The sequence below is a fragment of the Camponotus vicinus genome, unplaced genomic scaffold (assembly GCF_025532165.1).
Source record: "Camponotus vicinus isolate PSW18456_S1 unplaced genomic scaffold, iyCamVici1.0 SCAF_6, whole genome shotgun sequence".
Lineage (NCBI taxonomy): Eukaryota > Metazoa > Arthropoda > Insecta > Hymenoptera > Formicidae > Camponotus > Camponotus vicinus.
In genome coordinates, this window is record NW_028141978.1 from 13,381,200 (window position 1) to 13,405,682 (window position 24,483).

Below are 24,483 nucleotides of genomic sequence, written 5' to 3' on the forward strand. Positions count from 1 at the left end.
AATTTTTATATATTGATTTATTACGTATAGAAAAATACACTGTAAAGAAAAACTTGATATTTGTATTACTTTAAATAAAAATTGCAATTTAAATAATATATCATAAAATATTGAGATGTACCTGAACATCTTTGTGTTCAGCTAATAATAACAAAGCAAACATTATGCCCGCTGCTGTAGTATCATGACCCTGCAATCAGATCATCATATTGTTTTATGTGCTTAGATAATATGTACAAAAAATTAAAAAAAATATTACATATGCGTACTTCAAACATGAAAGTATCGACTTCCTCTCTTATGTCCAAATCAGTTAAAGAACTTTCTCGAGATGCGGCTATTAAAAGGTCCAACATGGCTAGCCGTTTTTTTTTAACTAGAAATAAGCAAGGCATATTAACGATTATCACATTTTTGTATATCACGCTTTAACTATATATAACATTGTTCTCGTTTAAAATTTAAACTTCCTTACAAATAGTAATTCTTAAAAATAGCAATAATTTATTTTTATATCGGACATATAACGCATCATTTCGTGTCATTATATATATATTTAATGTAAATAGTTTAATTTAGTGCAAGTATAATTTATAATTTTACATTGCGAAATTGAATTTAAGTTAGAAGCTCTGATTTCTTACATACTTCCAAATACTTCGACATCTTCTGCCTCAGTCTCTTTTTCATCTTCAAGATTCTTTAAGAATCGATTATTTGTGCGATCATGATAAAGTTTTCTTTCCGCGATAACCTATACACGAAATATTTAATTTTTGTATTAAATAGCAAAGGCATATAGTATTACATTATAAATATTAATAATATAATATGTTATTAATATTATGAGATTTATTGTAATTTTTAAAAGTGTTTGAAGGACTTGAGATAACATGACTTATAACGTACTTTCTCTGTAAATCCATGCAATATCTTCAAGATTTTTTTTTTTTCTTCCTTGTGGCGTAAGTGAGAATACTAAATCATTAAGCAACCAAGGCCTAGTTATTCTAAACCGAAATTCATTTATAGTTATATAATTTCAATAATAATGTTATTTTGTAAAAGCTTTATTTAAAGCCATCATGAAGTAATAGAGTAATCTTAACTCTAAATAATCATAGATTATAGACAATATATAAAAAATTTAAAACTATGTGTGAAGAAAAAGTTATGTAGATCCTTCTAAAAGCATTGTATTTTCGTTTTAGCTAAATATTTTTTTATCAAAGCTAAATATTTTTTAATCTAGAAATTTTGCCCACACAATTCATTTTTCTTAATTTTTCAATAGTTTCAAGATTGAAAGCAATTCGAAATAAAACATTTAATGGAGCATGCACAATACATTTTAATTGCCAATTACGGGCTTAAACAAATCAATATTTAACATTGATATAAACAGTTGGTCACCTTCACATGATTGTTTAATAATCAATCTATTTTTTAAAATGTATAGCTGTATCATTATAATGAAGGATCATAGATATGTCACACAATTATTTATTATACTTTCATGTATTAAATTACCTATAAACTAACAATTCAATTATTTCGTGAATTGCATTTCGATACTGTTGTTGGAATTCGCCGAATTTTTGCAGAGAGACCCCCATGGCAGTTTCTAAAATGTATTTATTATACAGAGTTTCCAGAAATCGTGGACATAAAATGCACAGTATGATTGTCCATGCCAGCAGAAACAACTTTTTCCTCTGGCAAAAGTGCATTTAAATACTAGTTTTTAAACGGTAACAATTAATTAAATTACGCATAAATCACAGGAGTGGTGCGCGCACAGAGTTTTACTATATTATTAAAGATTTTATAAAAACTATGCATGATATTTCAATATCATGCATATTGAATACAATTCATGCTATTTTGAATACAATTTATTTAATAAAAGAACATTTTCTAGATGATATCACTGAAATAACGTTTGAAAATAAAATAAATAGATTAGATGACATGTGAATAATTTTGAATCCAACGTTTTTAAAAAAAAGTAAACATAAAATAGCGTACAGGCTCAAGCGCCATGTAGCCGTACAATTGGCAAATAGCTCGGGTTTTTCGTGCATGCGCAATAAACACGGCCTTAATAACGTATTTAATATAAATAGAAAGATGTACCGGTGAAAATAAAAAAAAGTTTTTTTTTTTTTAGAAAATATTGTACGATTAGCGATATACATATATATATATTTATAAGTATATAATTATAAGAAATTTATTAAACTTGAACAGAAAAGAATTTGTTAAACAAAACACATTTCTTGATAATATAAATAAATAAAAAATATTTTTTATAGAAAGTATGGGAATCATATATTTTCAATTCCACAACTTAATTGAACTTAAAATCGCAAATTCAAAATAATAATCACTATTAATCACTCAATTGAAACAGTTAGATGAGTTTGCTTAAGTCTGCCAAAGTCTATCCTCCGTCTATAAATTCATACATCGCTGGTTAATCATTACTACGCGCGAAAAATCCGACTTTACTAATAATATGCCGTACACCATATCTGATTCACTGCCTATCTGGCCTAGAGCACTCATTCGTTAGCTTAAAGTTGTTTTTATTTAAAAAGTAGTATTCAGACAAATTTTTGCCAAAGGAAAAATTGTTTCTTCTGGCACGGACAGTCAAGCTGTGCATTTCGTGTCCGTCCATTCTGGGACACTCTGTGTCGAGATCGAACAATCGAAGATTATTACGAGTGAATATTTAATTGATAGCTTTGACAATAAAAAATCGAATATTATTTATTTTCATTGTATCGTTCATCGTATGCGTGCGTGTATCTACGTCGCGGTATGTGTGTGCGCGTGTGTGTGTTCATGTGATACTTCGTGTAGAAACAAATTCTTTTCTTAAGTTGTAGTCATTTAGAATATTACCGCATATCGCGTTTAGGGTATATTCACTAATAAATGGTAATAAATCCTTTACAACTGTGCCTCCGACATCCTTCAAAGATTTTGTCATGCAATCACTTTCCTTGATCAAGGTATCAACAAACTGATTTAATATATTAAAATGGAATGCAGGAGTTAATATCTTTCGCCGTGCTTGCCATTTAACGCCTGAAACAAAAACAAGATAAAATTATGCGATAAATACAAATAATGGAATATAAGATTTATACATATTATAGTGTCTCTCTTACAATTAGTTTAATGTTTACTGCCCATTATTAAATAACAATATTATTCTACGTTTTTCATTTTATATCGCAAAATTCTTTTATAATCTTTTAAATATATCTTCTCATAAAATTATTACAAAAGGTAAGTATTGAAAGTATTAACTTGAATTTAATTATTATTTTGTAATTAAATCTTTATATCAAAAACAAATTGCAGAAGGTTAAAAACCAAGCGCTGATGTACGAGCGTAACAAAATATATGCAATTATTATCAATAATTCATATTAAATTATAATAAATCAAATAAATGATCGAGATACAAACGTTTCGGCCTAATTCAGGTCCTTGTTTCATCAATGTCAATACAAAAATATTATAAAATATGAGCGAAAGTATCATAAAAAAATATAAAAACATAAATAAAAATTTAAATCTATATAGATTGATAAATAAAAAATATACTAAAATTTATTAAAAATGTCTGTCACATAATGATGTTTGATTTACATTTGAAAATTTTTAACTGAAATATCTTATAGAGAGATCATCTCTATTACTTTTAGTTAGTTGAGAATATATGTATCCGGCAAAATTATCTCGATATGATTTCATTTACAGCATTCTTTTAAATGTAATATTTCATTGCAGTTATTTGATTTTTTTGTGATAGAGATAAATTGATAACAAACTTCAGTGCAACCGAAATAATTAAGTATTAAATATTTCGAGTGAAAGTGAGAAAAATTATTTCAAAAGGATGTGAGTCTTATTAAAATTGAATGTGTTTGTACAATGCGTAATTTATTTGTCACACGAAAATTCTGTTACTTCAAAAAATCATATTTGCGTCATCTTCGACCGGATTTATTTATTTTTATTTTTTACAACTTTAACGTTTCGACCGGTATAGCAATTCTTATTATTTTTTTATTTATTTGGTTCATTATTTGTTTTCAACTTTGCGTTATTATGTTCACACAAGGGGGTATTAAGGGAGTATTCTAGTCTAAAAGCCGAAATTTTGTATGCTATTTTCGCAAATTTTTTTAAAAAAAAGTGTGTTTTTTTTGGATGCGGTTTTTCTCACCGCATCCCAAAAATTTATATGTACATACTTGAAGTATATTTCAAAATTTTTTTACTAAAAAATAATTATAAATAAGTGCGGTACACAAAATTGAATAAGATAATAAATAAAAATTTGGCTCCAAAGTCCATGGCTCTTATGATTCTGGCTGTTCTGCTTCTAAAATCTAAAACAAAAAAACCAGAGAGATTTTTAATTAGTATGAGTTTGGCTATAGATATCGAAATGAAGAAAATATTGAAAATTTAAAAAAATGTCATTTAGAAAATTAAATTTCGATTTTTGCCATTCTTTTTCACCATTAAAAAGCTGTAAAAATTAAAAGAATAATATTTTGACTTGATTTTGGGAGGGGCTTTAACTATATTTATGCTGAAGATGTGTACATATTTGATTGATCAACTCATATCAAATTGATCAACCGGTTTTTGAGACATCATAAGATATCATAAGATATCATGAGAAGCAAAAAAAGTATTTACAGATTTTCACATTGATTACATAGAGATAATTTTACTTACAATCAAGCTAGTGCAGGGCCATACAAGGGACCTTTCTCCTGCTCATAAAAGTCCTACTGAGCTGTTCTCTCTTCCCTGCGATTTAGTTTTTCGTCTCTAACGAAATCAGTTGAACGCCGTTTCGAGCGGATAATACGAGCTTCGTTCCGAGAATTTGCATCTTTGCTTGCTGTGACCAATAGTGACTCATTAAGTTCGTAACTTTCAAAATCGGTATAAATCCTTCATTGAAGATAAAAAAAAAAGTTGCTATACTTCAATCTTTGCTCCAGAATGAAGATGTTTTGGAGCAAAAGTCCAAAAGTCAATAAATTCAAAAAATTTTAGTTGTTATTTTGTGTTTCTCTTAAATAACGTTCCAGCAATTCACTAGCCGAATCTAGCCGAAATATAAATGCCGACACAATGCTCTATTGTGCACCGTGCGGCCCGAATGCCGAGTGCGCGCCGGAGATCGCTCTCTACCGGGGAGCTATAACTGTGCTATAACTGTGTCAATTTTGTCAATTGGAAATCTTTTTGTAGGCATATTTTTCATATCAAATACTTGCAAAATATCCAAAAAAGTCCGACTTGCTATACTAGAATACTCCCTTATAATATACGACAATAAACTGTAATAAAAAAGTTTGTATGTTAACAGTGTTATGTTACCTGTACTGGTGAGGAGACCTGTGCTGAACCAGGGATGTAACATATTATATAATCGACTTTTCTCGATGTGCTTAGTGCTGCTTAATATCTTCTAAAATCACCGGAAACATCTATTTATTATAGCATTCAATCTCAGATGCACAAATAATTTATTAATTGTATCTCATATTTTAATCTAATCTGTATAGAGTTCTGTATCAATCCTTTTTATGTTTTTAAGAAATATTTTCAGCAAATATCTTCTTGTGAAATACGAGATTCCTAAATCTCCAGCTAAAGTAATGTCTAAAAAGAATTAAATATTCCCAGAAATTTCCATATTACCTCCAGATCATCTGGATGACGGATAGACACATCAAATTCGAATAATCCCCATACTTTCATAATAGGATAATACTTATCATATAGTGTACACAATAATTTCCATTGTTCCACTAAAAAATATATTATAAATATCGATACAGAAATTAAATAAAATTAAATAAAATTGAATAAATTTGAAAATTATTTCGAATAATAATAATTAAAAATTAAATCAAAATTGACAAATTAGAAACGCAGCGCAGTAGTTCGAGTGCAAGAAAGAAACAACACTTCTTTCCTTCTGATTATTCGTATATTTCAAATTAAATATAATTACACTAACAAAAGCGAACGTTTTGGATGATCTTTTAATCCCCCCTCAGTTCAATGCGATAACGCATTAAATTATAAAAATATCTGTCTTCGATAGATAACGTTAGAATAACGTAGTGTAGATAACGTTAAATTATATCTCGCAGATATCTGGTACATTTTACATTATTTCAAATAATCCTTCAAATTATTGTACAGTAATGTGCCAATGTGTTAAATCCAGGGTCTGTAAACTCCTTTGTTAGTATTTGTACCAGCGTTAGTAACGCCATCTAGAAGTCTGCTTTCAAATAATATGAACTATCTTCCGAAAAAATCAATATACTGGATCAAAAACGATAGATCAAATACGCTTGAAGACATGTGTTACAATATATTGTTGTCAATTGTAGTGTTAATTAATTGTTTAACATTACAATTGACAACAATACATTACATTATCATTACATGAGACTTTATACATTGCTGTATGAATCTTTTGGCATTATGTTTTTATGACAAAATTACGAAATTTATCTAGGCCGAAATAAAATAAATCTCGTGTGATGATCGCTAAGAATTCGTTTAAATTGTTCCGAAAATCATTATTGATATGTAAGGTATTGAAATATGAAGAGGGTTTTTCTAGGGATGGTTCTCATTAAACTCTAAATTTGTTTGATTCTTGGCTAATAGCAATCTCAGATGTTCTCGTATTACATTGAAAATGTAAGCCAGAGGATAACCATTGTCCAAGAGAATGCTCATTATCATAGATCAAAGTTTTTTTGATGAAATCTGGGATGTGACAATTAAAAGGCACGATATCCATCAGTCCTACAATTATTCCTCTCTTATAGCATAGTGGATGATTCCATTTATAATTTAGATATCTCCCAGAAAAAGTGGGTTTATGATCTCAAATTCAATTAAATTATTGTTCGCGACTATCGTAACATCGAAGAAATTAAATTTATTATTCCTTCCTCCATTGTAAACTGAAATCTCGGATGAACAGAGAGTTGAAGATATCCAAGATTCCATTGAACATGGAAAAGGGAACCGCCAAAGATATATCATCGACATACCTGTAATAAAATAGCAAATTGAAAGAAATATGTCCAATTCCATCTCAAGTCCAATTGAATCTCAAGTCAACATGAGAGATACACAACGATATATCATTATCAATTTGTAAAAAGCACAGAATCTGATGAGTCATGTTTATGACTAGTAATTAAAATGTAAAGAGTTAATTTACGTATATTTCGTATATTGCATATATTACGTATATTATGTAATATTTCTTTGTATTCATATTTTTACTTGTTAGATTTACTTGGGATTTAACACATTGGCACATTACAATACAATAATTTGAAGAATTATTTAAAACAGATATCTGCGAGATACAATCTAACGTCTATGCGTTCTAACTAATCTACGGGTCAAAGACAGATATTTTTATAATTTGATGCGTTAAACACTTATATAATACTTTGTAATGCATATTGTTAATATCGCGCTGAAGAGGGATCAAAATATCATCGGAAATCTTCATTCTTGTTAATGTAATTATATTATTTAATTATATTTAATTTAAAATATACGAGTAATCAGAAGCAAGGAAGTGTTGTCCCCTTCTTGAGCTCCAATTACTGCACCGTATCTCTAATTTGCCAATTATGATTTATTCTTTAATTATCGATTCAAAAATTTTAGTTCTAATTTTATTGTTATTTTTAATATTAACGCATCTTAATCTTGAAAACAGACAAATAATAAAAAAAAATTAATTACAAATGATTATTCCAAAGGGAAGTGCTCAGATATGTAATCTGTATGCAATAATCTTGGTATACGTTTAGAGCAAAAGATTTATAAATTTAATATTTTTGCTTGAATGTATGCACGAATGACGAGTCATTTGTCAATTAACGTAAATAGAGTAGAAATTTTGTACTTGCCTGCTGAAACTTGGACTAGGAATGCATGACCAAAAATCGGAATGCTCGGAGGTCCCGGTAAAAGATGAAGAAGTCGTCCATTTCTTCCATAATGTACGTAATAATAATATATCAATAAAATAAACATGAATAATAACAATATACTTATAAACATCGTTTCTTTACGTTGATATTCTTAACTGTTAAATTAAGCTTCTTCTCTTTATTGTTTCTTTAATTCTTCACACGTGTCACAAAATAAGTGGTATTAATTCTTCGACAAAATTGTAATTATCTTGTGATTCTAAATGGTAATCCTAAATAGAAAGAGATATAAAGAGGGAGAGAATAATAGAAAGATCACTGAAATGTGTTAATCGTATATCTTTTTATAATTATCTATTATTTATGATTAACTTTAAAGATTCATGAAAAAGTATGATAAATTTGTTCATTATTTATATAATAAAAATATGTATGAATCCAATAAAAATATTTTTAATTTTTTGACCATTACTTGCAATTGTTTTTTATTGTAAAAGATAAAATTTTGAGAACTTATTGCAAAATCATTAATTAGGGCGAGTATTAGTAGTTAGCACTAGAAGAGTTCTAACCCAGGGATCTCAGGGGGGGTGAGGGGCGAGGGGATCTCAGCGGCGTGGGGGAATGACGTCACACGGGTTCTAACTCAGGTCCTATCAGGGATGACGTCACGCGGGACGGAGGGAATTTCGGTGGCGCGGGGGCTGCGGGGCGGGGGACGCACGTATAAAAAATGGCGGTATTCCTATGAAGAAGATTTTGGGTCTCTCTCTATTCCACCCTCTCTCGCTCTCTCTCTTTATCCCTTTATATTTCTATCCCTCTCTCTCTCTCCCTCTCTATCCCTCTATCCCTCTATCTATCTCTTTATCCCTTTTATCTCTCTTTCTCTCTGTATTATCGCAAGTATACAATATTAGTCATAAACTTATATTTTGAGATATTTCGGGATCCGACGTTTTCGAGCAATCTGTGAATCATAGCGAGATAACAACACATTTTTGAGATATTATACAATATTACCAGTTAACAAACAATATAAATAGAAGTATTCTTTGAAGGATTGGGTGGATGGAAATGCGTGCGAAGAAATTACGTCATGATTTTGTTACAATTAAAAATATATATATAATTTATTTAAATGTGTGTGTTTAATAAAAAGTATACAATATAAAAAATAATAATAATAATATATAAAATAGACCGTCGGGCTATGTTTCTGAAAACAGAAGAAAACATACGCATTTCATTAGTTTAAATTATTTTAATAATTTATTTTAAAATACTTTTGATATATAATAAATTAAGATACTTATAATGTTATCCATCATCTATTTTAATTTGTGCAAATAGGGCACATGTTGCAGGCCAATATTTGATTCAAAGATTTATTACATTCTTTGCAAGACATATTTTCCAAATGTTCATAATATGTGCATCTATGTTCCCGAACAAAACCAGCTTCTAAGAACAGGAATGATAATCTATAGAAGCACTCGGTACAATATTTGGATTCATCTTTCACATAGTAGTAAGATATACAACATATCTTCGTGTGATCCTATGCCATTATTTCAGTCAAGTCTAAATTTCGATGTTTAGTGTGTATTAGTTCATCACTACTATCACTCTCATAATCACTGTCTGCTATGGGTTCTATTTCTATTTCCTCGTCTGATTCATAGAGATTATCATCTTCCATCTCTCTCCTCTCTCTCTCCTCTCTCTCTATCTCCATCCTCTCCGCCACAACTGGATCCATCCAATCGTAATCATCATCCGTATCGTCGTCGATGATAATTATGTTTTCTTCAGCCATTGCACAAAACCACCGAAACACAGAAGAGCAACGAAAGAAATGATACTCTAGTGCAGCAGAGTCCTCTTCATTATATTTTTTTAACATACACAATATAAATAGAAGTATTCTTTGAAGAATTGGGCGGATGGAAGTACGTAGATAACAACACATTTTTTGAAATATTTCGGGGTCCGACGTTTTCGAGCAATCTATGAATCATAGCGAGATAACAACACATTTTCAACCCTAGGTTCAGTTACAAAAGAATTTTTCTTTTGTGCCTCCAACAATCTCTGAATATCCCTCTCTCTTTCTCTCTTTATCCCTTTTATCTCTCTCTGTCATCTCTGTATTATCGCAAGTATACAATATTACCAGTTAACAAACAATATAAATAGAAATATTCTTTGAAGGATTGGGTGGATGGAAATGCGTGCGAAGAAATTACGTCATGATTTTGACTTAAAACTCTTTATTTATGTTTTATATATTTTTCTTACGTACTATGGACTAAAAACTAAAGCTGCCAGTTCGCAATCGACGAGTTGATGCTTGTTGAAAGCAGCACTCGCGCGTATTACATTTGATATTTCTTTTGGATTTATTACAGTGGACGCGATATTGGAGAATTGCGTAAACTTGACATCAACTGTTTGGATAATTTTATCCAATCGATCAAAAGTTACATCTGTGCAGTGATCGAGATCGAACATACGATGTAACGTCGATTCGACCATCATCAAGCATACGTTTGAAGATTCGAGACTTATGAGTTTGACGTCGTTAATCGTACGAACTCTCACTGTTAGCGGTCCAACGCTTATGAAATTGAAGTCATCTTTAGAGTCGTTCCGAAGGAAATTTTGAATATTACGACGTTTCTCGTAGGGTCCCTTCCACGTTTCGAGAGATAATATCAGTTCCTTTCCTCGATGATCTCCTATGGCAATCTCCACGTAACTCGGTGGACCCACGTTGATACCAATGTCGAGGAAATTGAATCCCGTAGCTGTCAATGCGTATCGTCTACCTAGTATACGAACCGCACGACGTTCCAACGAAATGCTACAGAAAAATTAAAATTAAATAATAGTAATACAATTTGTAAAAATATAAAAATAGAAAGAAGTTAAACGAAAAACTTACTCGTCACATTTGTTCTCAAACGATCGAGTTTTATCACGACTCGATACGTAATTATTCACGCGTCTTCCGACGCCGCTGCCGCTGCTGCTTCTTTCGACGTAGTACATTTCTCTGGAAGTTATGAAAAGTGAACCACGAGAGCGGTGTTAACGCGACACTGATCGTATAAGAAATAACCGAGTATAGATGACGCTCATCTTCCAAAAGTATAATGTGGTGGGGGGATTAATACTTCTAACGTTTTGAGTTTTAGGAGAAGGGGAGATAACGCTCAGACAAAAAATTCTTAGAAACGCATGGAAAGGTTTAGGGAGGGGAAATCAGAGATAAAACATATTAATGTTTACATATTTTATTTTCTTGTAATTCTTTCAGGCGTTGCGACCACCAGTTAAATATTTTAAATACATTTTGTAATGCACAATTCTTAACATGTTTTCCACATCGCATACTATTGGTAATATCTAATTTATTTAGAGAATCAATATCTTCATAGTCAGCATCCAAAGTTTCAATAATATAGCCGTTTCCCACATCGCCTAGTATATCGGTCAATCATTTTCACTTTTCAAGTCCTTTAACGTACACGACAGACGATTCTTCTTCTTCTTCTTCGTGTATCGTACCAACGATAGCTGTTGTAATTACACGCTGAGCCAAGCCATACGGAACGTTTCCGTCTTCCCATTGTAATCCGTGATGATTTCTAATCACCCATGAGACTTGACATCGCTCAGATTTTGTTAGCACGCTCCACGGTACAGGACTTGCGAAAAAATAATGCGAGAGAACATATCCCTTCCTCAGAACCGCAGCTTCCTTCACGACAAAATTTCTCCCGACAATAAATCCTTCTCTCTAAATTTCTTAGAGTGAAGCTTGCACTCGAAAAATTGAGTGACTGGTCAAATCACTCTAGTTAGAGTGATTTTTCACTCCTATGAGTGAAAAATCACTCTAACTAGAGTGATTTGACCAGTCACTCAATTTTTCGAGTGCAAGCTTCACTCTAAGAAATTTAGAGAGTTGCAGATCCACAAACGTTGGTATAGACATGACGAGATCTCTCTCTCTCTCTCTCTCTCTCTTTCTCTCTTCGATGCGTCAGTCGAGAGGAATGGCAAACTCTAAAATCATCTCGCAGCACTTTGATTTATATCCTCCTCCTCCTCCTCCTCCTCCTCCCCTCTCTTGTGTCGATGTTATCGCTTAGGTGATTTTGCGTACAACGTTGGTCAACGGATTGTACTGGATCACACGATCGTGTATGATGAGACAGTACGCAGTGGTATTCGCCGGTACGTTCTCCTTACATTCGAATTCCAATCTCACATCCACCGTTGCGCTCTTGACCGATTCGTTTTGTCGAGAACAATCGATAATCACGAACGGACCGAGTTGTTGAAACGTATAGACGGAGAGACTCGGCTCGAGATACTCGTATCCGTAATAGTTCTTGCAGAAGCGCGAGTACGTGTCGTACAGAATGGACAATCTGCTTTTATCGAAATCCAGGTTCATATCGTACGGATAACATTCCGAGTTCAGATAGAGTTTCACATTGATCAATTTGCAGTCGTCGAATTGAGATACATTCTTAGACAAGGCATTCTTCCGGCCTGTTTGCAGGGCGAAGACAACGTAGCGTGGTTTCTCCAGCTGAGTCGCGGTCTTAATGGTCCACGAATGCTTGGTTGTAAGCTGCAATAGCGGATACTCGTACAGATCCCACGAGCGAAAACCCATGCTGAGATATCGTCCGCTTTCCAGAGCACGCAGCATCGACAGTTTTTCGATCTCGCTCAACAGCACGTGAGGCATTCGCCATTGTATCTTGAATATGGTCATCACAGGCTCCAGCGTTGAACTTCCAACCAGACAATTATATTATCGTTGCGCGATCGTATTAAGATCAATTCGTGACGAGCGTTAATCACCACTCGTTTATAATCCTCGCAAAATCCCAATAACATGTGGAGCGGTACGCAAAAATTGAAATGTCCATGCGAATAGGTCGGCGGCTTCCAGCCGGCGTTTTTCATAATCACAATTCTATCGGATGATACCGTTACATAGTTTTTGAGAGTAGTAGTTATTCCTACGTTTCTATTGCGATCAATCTCAACGCCATCGAGTTCGTATCGAATCTCATCGAACATGAATGCGACGCAATTATGTCCCAGTACCACATCACTTTCTCCTTCAACTGTTGCTGTTTTTTTCCCCGTTAGTTGTCCCTCGATGTATAGGAAACTCTCGTACGGCAGCGTATACAGATCCTGTTGTTGTATGGGTATTCTTATCTCGTCACTGTGTCCGAACGTTGTATTGGCGAACGGGTTATACGTGTGAGTCTCGATCTTGACGATACGATTGTCAAAGATCGGTTCATCACCGATGTTGAGAATGTCGGTCATCGTTCAGCTGTTTCGCACCGCAAATTCCAAAGATTGTAAAAACGCAACGTTCGATGCGCTGAGTTTCTTTTTCTTGGATGATTTGATATTAGCAAACGTCGACGTTGTTGTTGTTGTTGTTGTTGGTGGTGGTGTTGCTGGTCTCGTAAAGATTGCGTTATCTCTCACGTCTTTCGATCCGTTCAATACGAGCATCTCATACGTCGCATACGTACATGCAATCTTACGGTGATCTCTTCTCCTCGAAAATCGAGCAATCGTCCGTTCTGGTCGACAACGCGTAACGTTAAATCCGTAATGCTCCGCGCGATGATCGGCAGGTAAATGATCTGTGCAGGCGTTTCCGATATCTTATATCCCGGTGGTACCCTCGGTGAAAATTCATGTATCGTATGAACGAGTATGCCGTTGTTGTACGCACCCGCGGTCACGTTACACTCTATACGGATAATATTCACGTTGAGAATGTTAATGGGCATGTTTGATTCGTACCATTTTCGCGGCTCGAGAATACGATTCGAGAATCCTAGCAGCGATCCAATGTTGACGGGTTTGGTAAAGTTTATTCTGTAGGCACATTTGATCTCGCTCCTCATTGTATTGTAATTAGCGCGGAGCACTATCGGATATTCATCATCATCTTCATAGTCATCGCCGTCAATGTGTTTCTCATCGCGATGTTTCCGTGAAATTGCATGTTTCAAAAATTCATGTATATTTTGCAACTCATACGATCCCTCGGGAATCGTAATTTCTTCGTCGTCTTTGCCAAAGTAAAATTTATTATTCGAGGAATTCACATTCGGTATCGTGTGATAAGTCTCAAAATCCGTTAGACCGAGCTCGTATTCGCCGTCGCTCAAATCTACGGTGGGAAAGAAGTTTGCCGTGAGAACGCTACTCTTCCCAGTCAACGTGAATGTCATAGACATGTCGACGAAACTGTTTAACGAATACTGAGTTAAATAGCGCAATATCTGTCTTTAAATTCACATGCATCGACCGTTCGAAGAAACTGCAAGCACAATTGTCCGCAGATGCTCTGATCGTAAGTTTGAACAGGTGTGTAATTGTACTGTATCTTCGTTACGTTTCGTCCGAGATATCGCACCAATTCATTCGGCGGTCGAAGATTGCCGAAATTGTCGAAATATATAGCGCGATTCCCCCTCTTTGCATACGCTACCCTATGAGTACCTGGTCCTTCGACGCTATCCAAATTTACGATGCCGCTCTCGTTTCGATATATACCACCGATCGGTAAAGAGTCGCGCATGAAAACACCTCTAAAATATGGAATGCGCATACGTTTTGCCAGTTGTAGCAATTGTACGTTGGTAGTTGCGCCCTGCGGCATTTTTAGCGTCTCTTTGACGTTTTTTTTTTCTCCTTGTTGAGGCTCCTCGTCCGTATTTGTAAGGCGCGAGATATAATCCGTGACCTTCCATGGCGCGATTGTGACGTAGCATCTCTTGCAACTGACGTTGCGCGGCTTTTCCGTCGTTCACCACTTTCGCTACACCAGCCGCTCCACCGATCAGGGATCCGAGCGCACCCAACATTGGTAGAATCGGCAATACACCGCCGCATTTCGCTACCGGAAGTATCCGTTTCTTCACCGTTTTTTTCTTCGTCTTCGTCTTCAGACCCATACCGAGCTTCGTCTTGGCTTTCATCGCTGCCCAGACAGTTGTGGCGGCGGCTCTCTCACCGAGAGTCGAATCTTTCGCAACGATGCGATTCCGCGCTTTCTCAGCGAGTATCCTATCCGCCGCGTGTCTCTCGGTGAGATCGTTGCTCCGAGAGTATGCTATATCGTGTTCGCGACACGCCGCGTCCAATGGGTTGACACCTCGATCGCCTCTGACTAATCGCTTTTGCAACCGCGTGCCTGGTCCGCAAAACTGATAGCCGGGAATATGGAATTCGATCGGAAGTGCGTTTATCGCGTGATTTAATAGGCCTCTACCTATTTTCGTTGACATTCGCCGCAATTCTTTATCAACGGCGCCGGACCGTCGATGTGCGTTTCCTGACACGGCTGATTGTAGTGTTCGTAACAGCGACGATACGTCTGAACCTCCGGATCCGCTTTTATGTGTTCCGGAAGTTTGTCCCACACGTAGTGGACGTAATCACCGCACGTTCTCAATAGAACTGCTTTCGACACAAATTGTAGCTGTTCGACGCTCAAATCGCGAATATCGGAAGGATTTGTTAGCAGGATGAACATTTTTTCTCTACTGAGCGACTCGTGATTTCGCGCACCTATAAATAGGCAGGCGTTCGATCCAATCAGCAGTGTTGAAAAAATGAGATTCGTACGACAACCTTTGACGATATGCGTGACAAATTGCGACGACAGATTACAATCAATGGAGGACAACGCGGAGATGCGCAGGCATGGTACGATGCTACCGACTACTATACGCGCGATCGTTTGCGGCCCCTCGAATTGTGGTAAAACCAACGTTCTGATAAGTCTACTGGAAAGTCCGCATGGTGTACGTTTCGAGAACGTGTACGTGTACTCGAAGTCGCTGCAACAGCCGAAATATCGATATCTGGAGAATTTGTTGACGCCGATTGACGAAATCGGTTATTTTACATTCTCCAATAACAGTGATGTCATTCCACCGAGCGAGGCACGTCCAAACTCGATTTTCGTCTTCGATGACGTAGCGTGCTACAAGCAAAATACGATAAGAGAGTACTTCTCAATGGGTCGTCACTCGAACGTCGACTGCTTCTATCTCTGTCAGACGTACGCGAGAATACCAAAACATCTTATACGCGACAACGCGAACCTGCTGATCTTGTTTAAACAGGACGGTACCAACTTGAAACACGTGTACAACGATCACGTGAATACCGACATGTCGTACGGGGATTTCAGTGAATTATGTCGTACTTGTTGGCAACAAAAGTATGGATTCCTAGTGATAGATAAGGACAGCTCATTTACGAACGGGCGATACAGAAAAGGATTTAACGTGTTCGCGATACCGCAAAACGATTAGTCGCTGCCGACACACTCTGTCGACATGGCTGAAAACGATAATATTCGCGAGCGTGAAAAGATTGCGAGGGAGATTGAGAAAACGAGCGAATCGATCCGCAAGAAACATCGCGCTTTGAAGACCGGTAAGATCGCCGACGATATCGCGGTCAAGACCCATTTTAGGCCTATTATCGAGCCACTACAAAAAATCGTCGACAACTCTAGCTTAATCGCGGTGAAAAACGAGCCGGAGAGTAACGCTGACGCTATAATTAAAACGTTACCCATCAAGCGGTACAAGGAGGAAGAGGAAGAGGAGGAAGAGGAGGAGGATACGACACCGAAAAAGAGACAACGATTGAAGGCGAATCATTTATCGACACCGCATACATTGGATGAACCGCTGATAACCTCCACACCGTCCGCGACAACGAGAATCGTACAACCCACGATACCCGAATCACTCGCAATCGAAAATGTTTTCGAAACCACGGGCAACTCGCTCGAATCACCATCTGTTCGAAACATGTTACAAACGTTGGAAGGTCAAAAAATGTTACGAGAGCACTTCGGGCCACTGGCACAAAAGTACATGGGCGCTCTCCTTAGTGGCGATAAAAAAAACCAGATCGATCACGTGTACGGTGTCTATTTCGACGAGAATGAAATGTGGCTCGGTAACAAACGATTCGACATCGGCGCAGATGACTCTATAATCATAGACAAAGTGAGGTACATTGGTACACCTGGATTATACGAGTTGATCTTCAAGAGAATTCCCGATGATGACATATACACTGAGGACGATATGCAAAAATATAAGAGCATATTAATGGCGACGAGTGCGCATAAACGTCAATATGATGCGCAAGGTCAATTAAAGAGCAACAGGGGATACAAGTATAAACACATAATTGCACCGTTGATGTCGATCGAATCGAAAAAGAAAAAATGCGGTACGGGAGTATTCATGCCTCGCGCGATGACGCTAACCGACAATAAGATCGATTACGTGCACTGGGACGATCCCAACGAGCTAGTGGATCGTCTACGATTGCTCGACGCTTCGCGCCGAGCTGGCCACAACGCTCACGACAACGAGATCCTGTCGATTATAGAGGAACTTCGCGAAGTCGGCCTTATTATAAATTAAACGGTGTCTCGACAAAACTAATCAGTCGATCAACGTCACTCCCATCGAGAAAAAAATGCCCATCAACAAATTTGGATTATTCGAACAGAGAAATGAAGCAATTAGAACTAGCGATCATTGGGGTAAATCGGTGACAAGTTACTTGCGTCAAAACGCTCTGTGTCGCGTCGCTACGTACTATGACGCGAGGTCGCGCAAGATTCGCCGTGTAGCGCAACCTGAGGCTGATACCGATGCAGTCAACAAACTGTACGTGGAACAATGCGTTAAAACGTTGAAGAATCAGCAGAAAGAATCAGACGAGAAGCTGACTGCGTTCGAGAAGGATGTGCGAGCTTTGCAGACTGCGATAAACGAGCTTCGGCGTGCGATTAACACTAATTCAGAAACGGCTATCAACCTGTAATGAGCGGCTGTAGTGAACGGTTTAGGAACGGCTATTGTACAATTATTAAACATCTACAAAGGTTTATCGAACGGGTTGGGAACGGCTATCGAACAGCTAGAACGGCTATCGAACAGCTATGAGCATCTACAAAGGTTTATCGAACGGGTTGGGAACGGCTATCGAACAGCTATGAATGGCTATCGAACAGCTACGAACGGCTATCGAACGGCTATCGAACGGCTATCGAACGGCTATGAACGGCTATCGAACAGCTATGAACGGCTATCGAACGGGCCAGGAACGTCTAGCAACGAATGATAAAACGCACGGTGATACTCGAGGCACACATCGTTTGATCGACGAATCGAAACAACGATGGATCGGCGATCGGGAATAACCGAGGAAGTGAAGAAACAACATAGTTTAGAGAAACGGCAGTTGGTGAACGAATTGCACGCGCCGGCGAGAAAAAATTTTCCCCGAAGACACGTCATAGTGCGGGGATACGATGACCTGTGGCAAGCTGACATTGTCAAGATGCGTCCGTACTCTCGTTTCAACAGAGGTTACCACTACATACTCACAGTCATAGATGCGTTGAGCAAGCACGCGTGGGCCATACCACTCAAGAGTAAAGGTGGAAGCGAGACAGCTGACGCTATCGCCGAGATAATTCGAGATAGCAAAAGATGTCCGAAAAACTTACAGACTGATATGGGGAAGGAATTTTATAACGCTGACGTGCAACGGCTCATGCGGAAACATGACATCAATCACTATTCTACATATTCGGTATTGAAGGCATCGATCGTTGAGCGATTCAATCGCACGCTGAAAAACGACATGTGGAAGATGTTTACGCTGAACGGATCTTAAGCCAGCGGCACACGGTGCTATTTTATCTGCTGGATTGCTTGCGTGCGCCAGTGATGGCAATCTTGCTGTTTGCTAGGCTGGAAATCGTGTCTCTGCTAGTTACTTTGCTGACTGATCTGCTGGATTTCCATGATAGAACAGGTGCTATTTTTCTTGTCTAATTCTGTGTTAGCTCATTGTGAGAGCCAATCAGACAGCTATTAGGTTATGTAAAGATGGAGAGGAATATAACCACAAATAAAGGAAATGAAAAAACAAAATGGTCCAAAGAAGCTATTTTAAGTTTAATAGAAGCTTATAAAAAAGAAACATATATCGATAAGTAGAAATAATGCAATTGCATTTTTTCTACGTTTCACTGCTGTAATAATGGCTCGCTCCATATTTATTTGTTATTACTGAAAGGATGCTAGTACGAAAATCAGTAGTGAAAAAATCCTCGTCTGAAGCCAAGCGAGCAACACAGTCAGCAGCTATGCCATCAGTGTTGCCGACACAGTAGCAAGCATGCAGATCCAGCTGGTAATCTAGCAGATAAAATAGCACCGTGTGCCGCTGGCTTTACAAGTGGATCAGCGCGTTGCCGCGACTCGTATCGGATTACAACGCGCGCAAGCATCGAACGATCGGTATGCGACCCGTCGACGTTACTCCCGCGATCGCTGAAAGACTCTTGGCTACTGTGTACAACCATGTAAATATCGCGGGTCCGGCGAAATTCAAAGTAGGTGACTCGGTACACGTTAGCAAGTACAAGACAGTTTTCGAGAAAGGTTACACGCCAAATTGGACAACCGAAGTGTTTAAAATTGCAAAAGTACAACATACTAATCCCGTAAGCTATCTACTGGAGGATTATCGCAAAAAATCTATCGCTGGAGCGTTCTACGAGTACGAGTTGCATCGCGCGAATTATCCGGACGTGTATCTCGTGGAGAAAATACTGCGTAGGAGGGGTAACGACCCACACAGCAATCTATATCTCAGACGTAAATCAGATATCATTTCGTCAATAAATTTTTGTTGTATTTGAGATATCTTGATATCTGATATATCTTGAATATCTTCAGAATATCTGATATCTTAATTATCAAAATATTCTAATAATATTTTTACGAAAATATAATCTTTTCTATCTGATTTGTTGCAAGATCAGATATCATATCTCAGATGAAAAAATCATACATTTTTGCAGTCTGGAAGATATCTTATAGATATCCCAGTCATATCTGAGTAGCATTATTTAAATCAGATATTCTGATATTTAGATATCTCTTAGATCTCTCTATGATATATTTTGCTGTGTGGGGAGGTTTACGTGAAATGGTTGGGATTTGACAATTCGCACAATTCTTGGATACATAAGGACAATGTGATTTAATTCATACAAATTGTATTTATTTTTAAATTTAAGAAAAAATATGTACAACATATAAAAAATATACATGAAATATATAAAAATACAAAAATCTTTATTAATACATCCTTTCCAATAATCGTATAATCGTATAATACAATATATGAAATACATATACATATGATATACATATACAAAAATAATATCTTACATTATATCACATACTATATTACATTACATTATATATATTATATTATAAGGATATCCTATAATGTCCCCATGGTAATGTGTCGGTCGAATCAGGTACGATATACCGCTTGTCATCGTACGGACTCAGAGCAATTTTCGTCTCGCGGACGGTATACACTTTGTGCAATTTCGATCTTATGCAAGATTGCTGTCGTGTCATTTCTATTTCGTCATTCAGACACCGCGTGTAATCGTCGAATGTTATCGTTCTCGCAACAACGTTACTTTTGACACCTTTAACCTTCTTCGTATCCTTTTTTCCGTCCACTCTCACCGCGTACATCTTTGCTCTAAGCCCGACGAATTCGGTCATTATCGCGCCGTTATTTTCATCTTTCATTAAACCCGGTACTTTTTTATTCACGAGCGGTATACCGTACACGTTATCAATTGGATAATCGCTCGTATCGAAACTAGCGATATCACGTTTCATATTTTCATAGACATCTTCGCACTCAATGTGGTATATAAGACTGTCTGTGTCGGTGTACATTACCCGGCATTTATCACGATATAGCGGTGACATGTACTCATGATGAAATTCGTACAAGCACGTTTTAGAAATGTCTAGTATGCACATGCCGACATAGATTGGTTTATAAAATTTTACTTCAAGTTTGCGTAATTCTTTGGCAACCAAATTTTCCGAAAAGACGCTTCTACTATGAAAATTTGGTTTCGCTATCATTGCTTCTGCTCCGTATCGTCCGTCCCACTTTGTTAATAATTTTACATCGACACGATTACGCACATTTTCCATCGTCTTACCAAATACCGCGTTATTCATCAGTTTATATAAATTTTTTTCAAAATCATTTTTCGCGAGTGTTCTAAACTGTGTATTTAATTCGATATAACTGCGAAGCCACGGAGATTGTGTAAATTGTAATATGCGATGTATTTTTGTAACGCGAAGGTCGTGTCGCGTACATTGCTGTAGGTTACGGTAGTGTATCACGTAACGCTTCTTATCGTATAGCGTTGCGAGGAGTTTGTCTTGCCGCTTGCCGGGCGGCTTGTCGCGTGTCGGGCAAAACGGCAGGTCAATGTGCGTATCGTGAAGATGTTGCGGGTACTCGAGATCGACTTCGAGGATATAACCCGTAGGCGAATCTAACGCGATCGATGCTACGTCAAAATTCGACACGTCGTCGACCCATCGAAAATCGGCATAGGGCAACGGTTGACACATTGCCCATCCGTACAAATTATTTACATCGAAATACATCAAGTACGACGATGGTTTCGATGGATCGTACGATTGTTGCATGTACTTGTTATTAGCGCGCGCGTATCTGTTGGAACACTGACTCAGACCACCGCGTATACCGCGTTCGATAAACATGACCATGTCGATGTCGGTAAGCAATTCGAATGTAATCTTTGTATGCTTTAACATGGCATCCCACGTGTATCCGGGAAGAGTATAATAATACGCGGGGTCGAGTCCGTAACTTTTGATGCAACTATCGCGAAAGTTTTCAAAAATATCGGCTAATAACAAGACGTCGATTTTCAGATACAAATCGCTATACTCGCCTAGCGTTCGAATGGAGAATCGCGTCCAGATGTTCTCGGCGTGCGCGTAATCGCTCTCGGATATAGTTTCACCGGTCAAAGAACTGTAAAACGATTCGCGCGGTGGTAAACACGTATCTTGCAACCTATCTACAGAGTCGACGTATTCGTACGGAAAGACGCCTTTCCGTGTTAATAAACTGAAATTTTCTGCAGATAAATTTTGAAATTCTGATTTTAAAATTTTGAATTTGTCTTTGTCTAGATAAGATGCCAATTTGTCGAGACTTGCCGTAAGAAATTTGTACGAATCGATAAAACTTAATTTTATATAATTTTTCCAATTGTCTTGTGCAACTTTAACAGTTTTTGTAAACGATATATATTTTTCCTTGGTTATTGGAAGTAATTCGATTTCCCCTTCGAACGCTGTGGCTATATCCTCGATAATGAAATGCGCGTCGTAACCTGATAAATTGTGGAAGACTATCGGAATATATAATGATTCTTTGTAATTTAGATTGCAATTTGAGTGCGCGGGACCCCTATATCGTCCGGTCAAATGACAATGATCGCGTACGCGTGTATCGTCTTCTTGCGTAAACGGTTTTTCGCAAATATGGCAATGCGTTGCGCTGTGAAATTTTTCCCACTCGTCCGATGTTAAATTTACCATGGAGACATTTGTAGTCATTAAAATAGTCTTTACACGTAACGCTAAATTTTTAAGTTCTTCGGCGAACCACGCGATACAATCAATACTGCGGCGAGAATACTACGCGGATAACGAGTCGTCGAACGAACAATGCATATAATACGCTATACTAAATACCTTATGATGCTGATAATTTTTTTCTTCGTCAGTCTTTGTCAACGCACATTCCAAATCGGCATAGATCACAAATGGAAGCCGCTCTTTCCTCGTGTAGTTGTTGAACTCGAGCCACTTGTCCTTATCGCTCGGCAATCGGATAGCGCAGTCGTTTATTTTTCCGCAGTCTACCGTATGTGACTGCAACTTGTCCTCCGATCCGAAATAGTGCAAGCATCTGTAAAAGAATATTTAAATTAAAGATTTATGCAATGCATTATATTTTATAATTACATAAATTATTCAAATTATACATACCGATCACAGATATATCTTTGGCCGTTGTGTTTGCTCAGTTGCGAGCTCACGAGCCGGGATAAGTTCTTGATCCATGCGAAATGTCCGACGCTGTTACCGTCTTCCACATACAACAGGTTGACGTGTTTATCCCGTTTCTGCTCCGAAAGACGTATCGGGACAATGCTGTTTTCTTTCTCGATGCTGTACACGTTGATGGAGATATTGTTTATATGTTCAAACTTTTTTAGTTGGTTCAACGTCATCGGAAACTCAATATTTTGTACATTTAACACCGTCGTATAGTGGGGATATGAAGATTCCCGATTCGTGTCTCTTTCAGCGGGGTATAGAGCGGCCACCACTGCCCACGCGAAACACGCATTGTCTCTAGATTGTACATTAATTACAGCTCTCTTCATCATAATTTCTCGCAGCAATTTAATATAACATCCCGCGCGCATAGGATTATACTTATTTATATTTACAGTTAAATTCTGTATTCGCGACAATGCCCAGCCACTATCGCGTTCCTGAAATTCTTCTAGCAATGCTAGGGTGGGCTCGATAACGCTGCGCTCATACCACTCGTGTAAATCAGACGTGCGAAAGAGTTCACAGTTTCTCGTATTGATACTTTTATTCGCACGCTTATCACCCGACACAAATTCACCGTTGAATATAGTGTTCAATTTTACACTGTTGTATCTTCTTATAACGTCTTGCACTTGCTCGAGCACGATGTCTTTGGCGTCCTCGAGAAATTGACGAGGTTCGATATGGTTTGCGTTAATCACAGCACCGGTTAGAATACGGTTATCGAACGCGGTATCAATCTCGCGCCACACAAGTTCATTTTGATGCGCGCTACATCCGGCACCCGCGTTATTGTCGCCACTGTAATTACCACTACTGGGCATAAACTGTCTCTGCAATCGAATCTTTGCACCTTCGAGTCGCGCGATTCGAGCAATCAGCGATTGTCGATTCCCGATCGATAATCGCGGTCGTTTGATCCGACTTTGCTCTTCCAGCGACTCAATGTACTCGTTGCATCGTTGTAGCCATGCAAAATATTCGCCCAAGGTGGCAATTTGGCGGGACCGCTCCACCAGGTCGCGTTCAGTCTGCTCGACGTTTTCCATTTCTTCACAGAGTGCAAATTGGGCACATATTGCACGGAAATCTTATATACAACGGCTCGCTACAAATTGAACAGAATCGGCCATCCATCGCATCAAGTGTCTCAATTTTATGCTTTCGAACAGCATACATCATTTGGCTATCCACGCCTTGCAATGCAATCATACACGAAGGACATACAGCTAAAGCACCACCCGTGGAATAATAAAAGTATATGATACAAAATTTTGTACTACGTGCGTTTAAAGCATTAATTTCCGCAACAGACACTATTTTCTCTCTGAATTCCGTGGAGTTCT

General features: G+C 37.3%; 4 protein-coding genes and 1 pseudogene across 4 annotated transcripts; 1 reads left to right on the plus strand and 4 right to left on the minus strand.

Moving 5' to 3' along the window:
* LOC145973611 (cytochrome P450 4C1-like) overlaps window positions 1-24,483 on the minus strand; it is a 108,228-nt pseudogene that overhangs the window by 895 nt on the left and 82,850 nt on the right.
* On the minus strand, window positions 10,316-11,083 carry LOC145973218 (uncharacterized). The gene is made up of 2 exons (XM_083102460.1): window positions 10,975-11,083; window positions 10,316-10,893 (listed from the first exon to the last, which is right to left on the minus strand). Exons 1-2 carry the CDS (start codon window positions 11,079-11,081, stop codon window positions 10,332-10,334), a joined length of 669 nt encoding a protein of 222 aa, XP_082958586.1. The 5' UTR covers window positions 11,082-11,083; the 3' UTR covers window positions 10,316-10,331.
* Window positions 13,388-15,753, minus strand: LOC145973240 (uncharacterized). The gene is made up of 2 exons (XM_083102483.1): window positions 14,767-15,753; window positions 13,388-13,398 (listed from the first exon to the last, which is right to left on the minus strand). The coding sequence occupies exons 1-2, from the start codon at window positions 15,374-15,376 to the stop codon at window positions 13,388-13,390; spliced, it is 621 nt and encodes a 206-aa protein (XP_082958609.1). The 5' UTR covers window positions 15,377-15,753.
* On the plus strand, window positions 16,834-17,545 carry LOC145973396 (uncharacterized). The gene has a single exon (XM_083102731.1). It carries the CDS (start codon window positions 16,919-16,921, stop codon window positions 17,543-17,545), a length of 627 nt encoding a protein of 208 aa, XP_082958857.1. The 5' UTR covers window positions 16,834-16,918.
* Window positions 20,420-21,011, minus strand: LOC145973351 (uncharacterized). Its single transcript, XM_083102643.1, has one exon. The coding sequence runs from the start codon at window positions 20,993-20,995 to the stop codon at window positions 20,420-20,422; it is 576 nt and encodes a 191-aa protein (XP_082958769.1). The 5' UTR covers window positions 20,996-21,011.

Coding starts and splice junctions, on each gene's coding strand:
- LOC145973218 (XM_083102460.1), bottom strand. CDS start 11,081: ATGTACTACGTCGAAAGAAGCAGCAGCGGCAGCGGCGTCGGAAGACGC. Junction 10,894..10,974: donor TTTGAGAACAAATGTGACGA/GTAAGTTTTTCG, acceptor ATTTTTCTGTAG/CATTTCGTTGGAACGTCGTG.
- LOC145973240 (XM_083102483.1), bottom strand. CDS start 15,376: ATGTCAACGAAAATAGGTAGAGGCCTATTAAATCACGCGATAAACGCA.
- LOC145973396 (XM_083102731.1), top strand. CDS start 16,919: ATGTTACAAACGTTGGAAGGTCAAAAAATGTTACGAGAGCACTTCGGG.
- LOC145973351 (XM_083102643.1), bottom strand. CDS start 20,995: ATGTGCATACTAGACATTTCTAAAACGTGCTTGTACGAATTTCATCAT.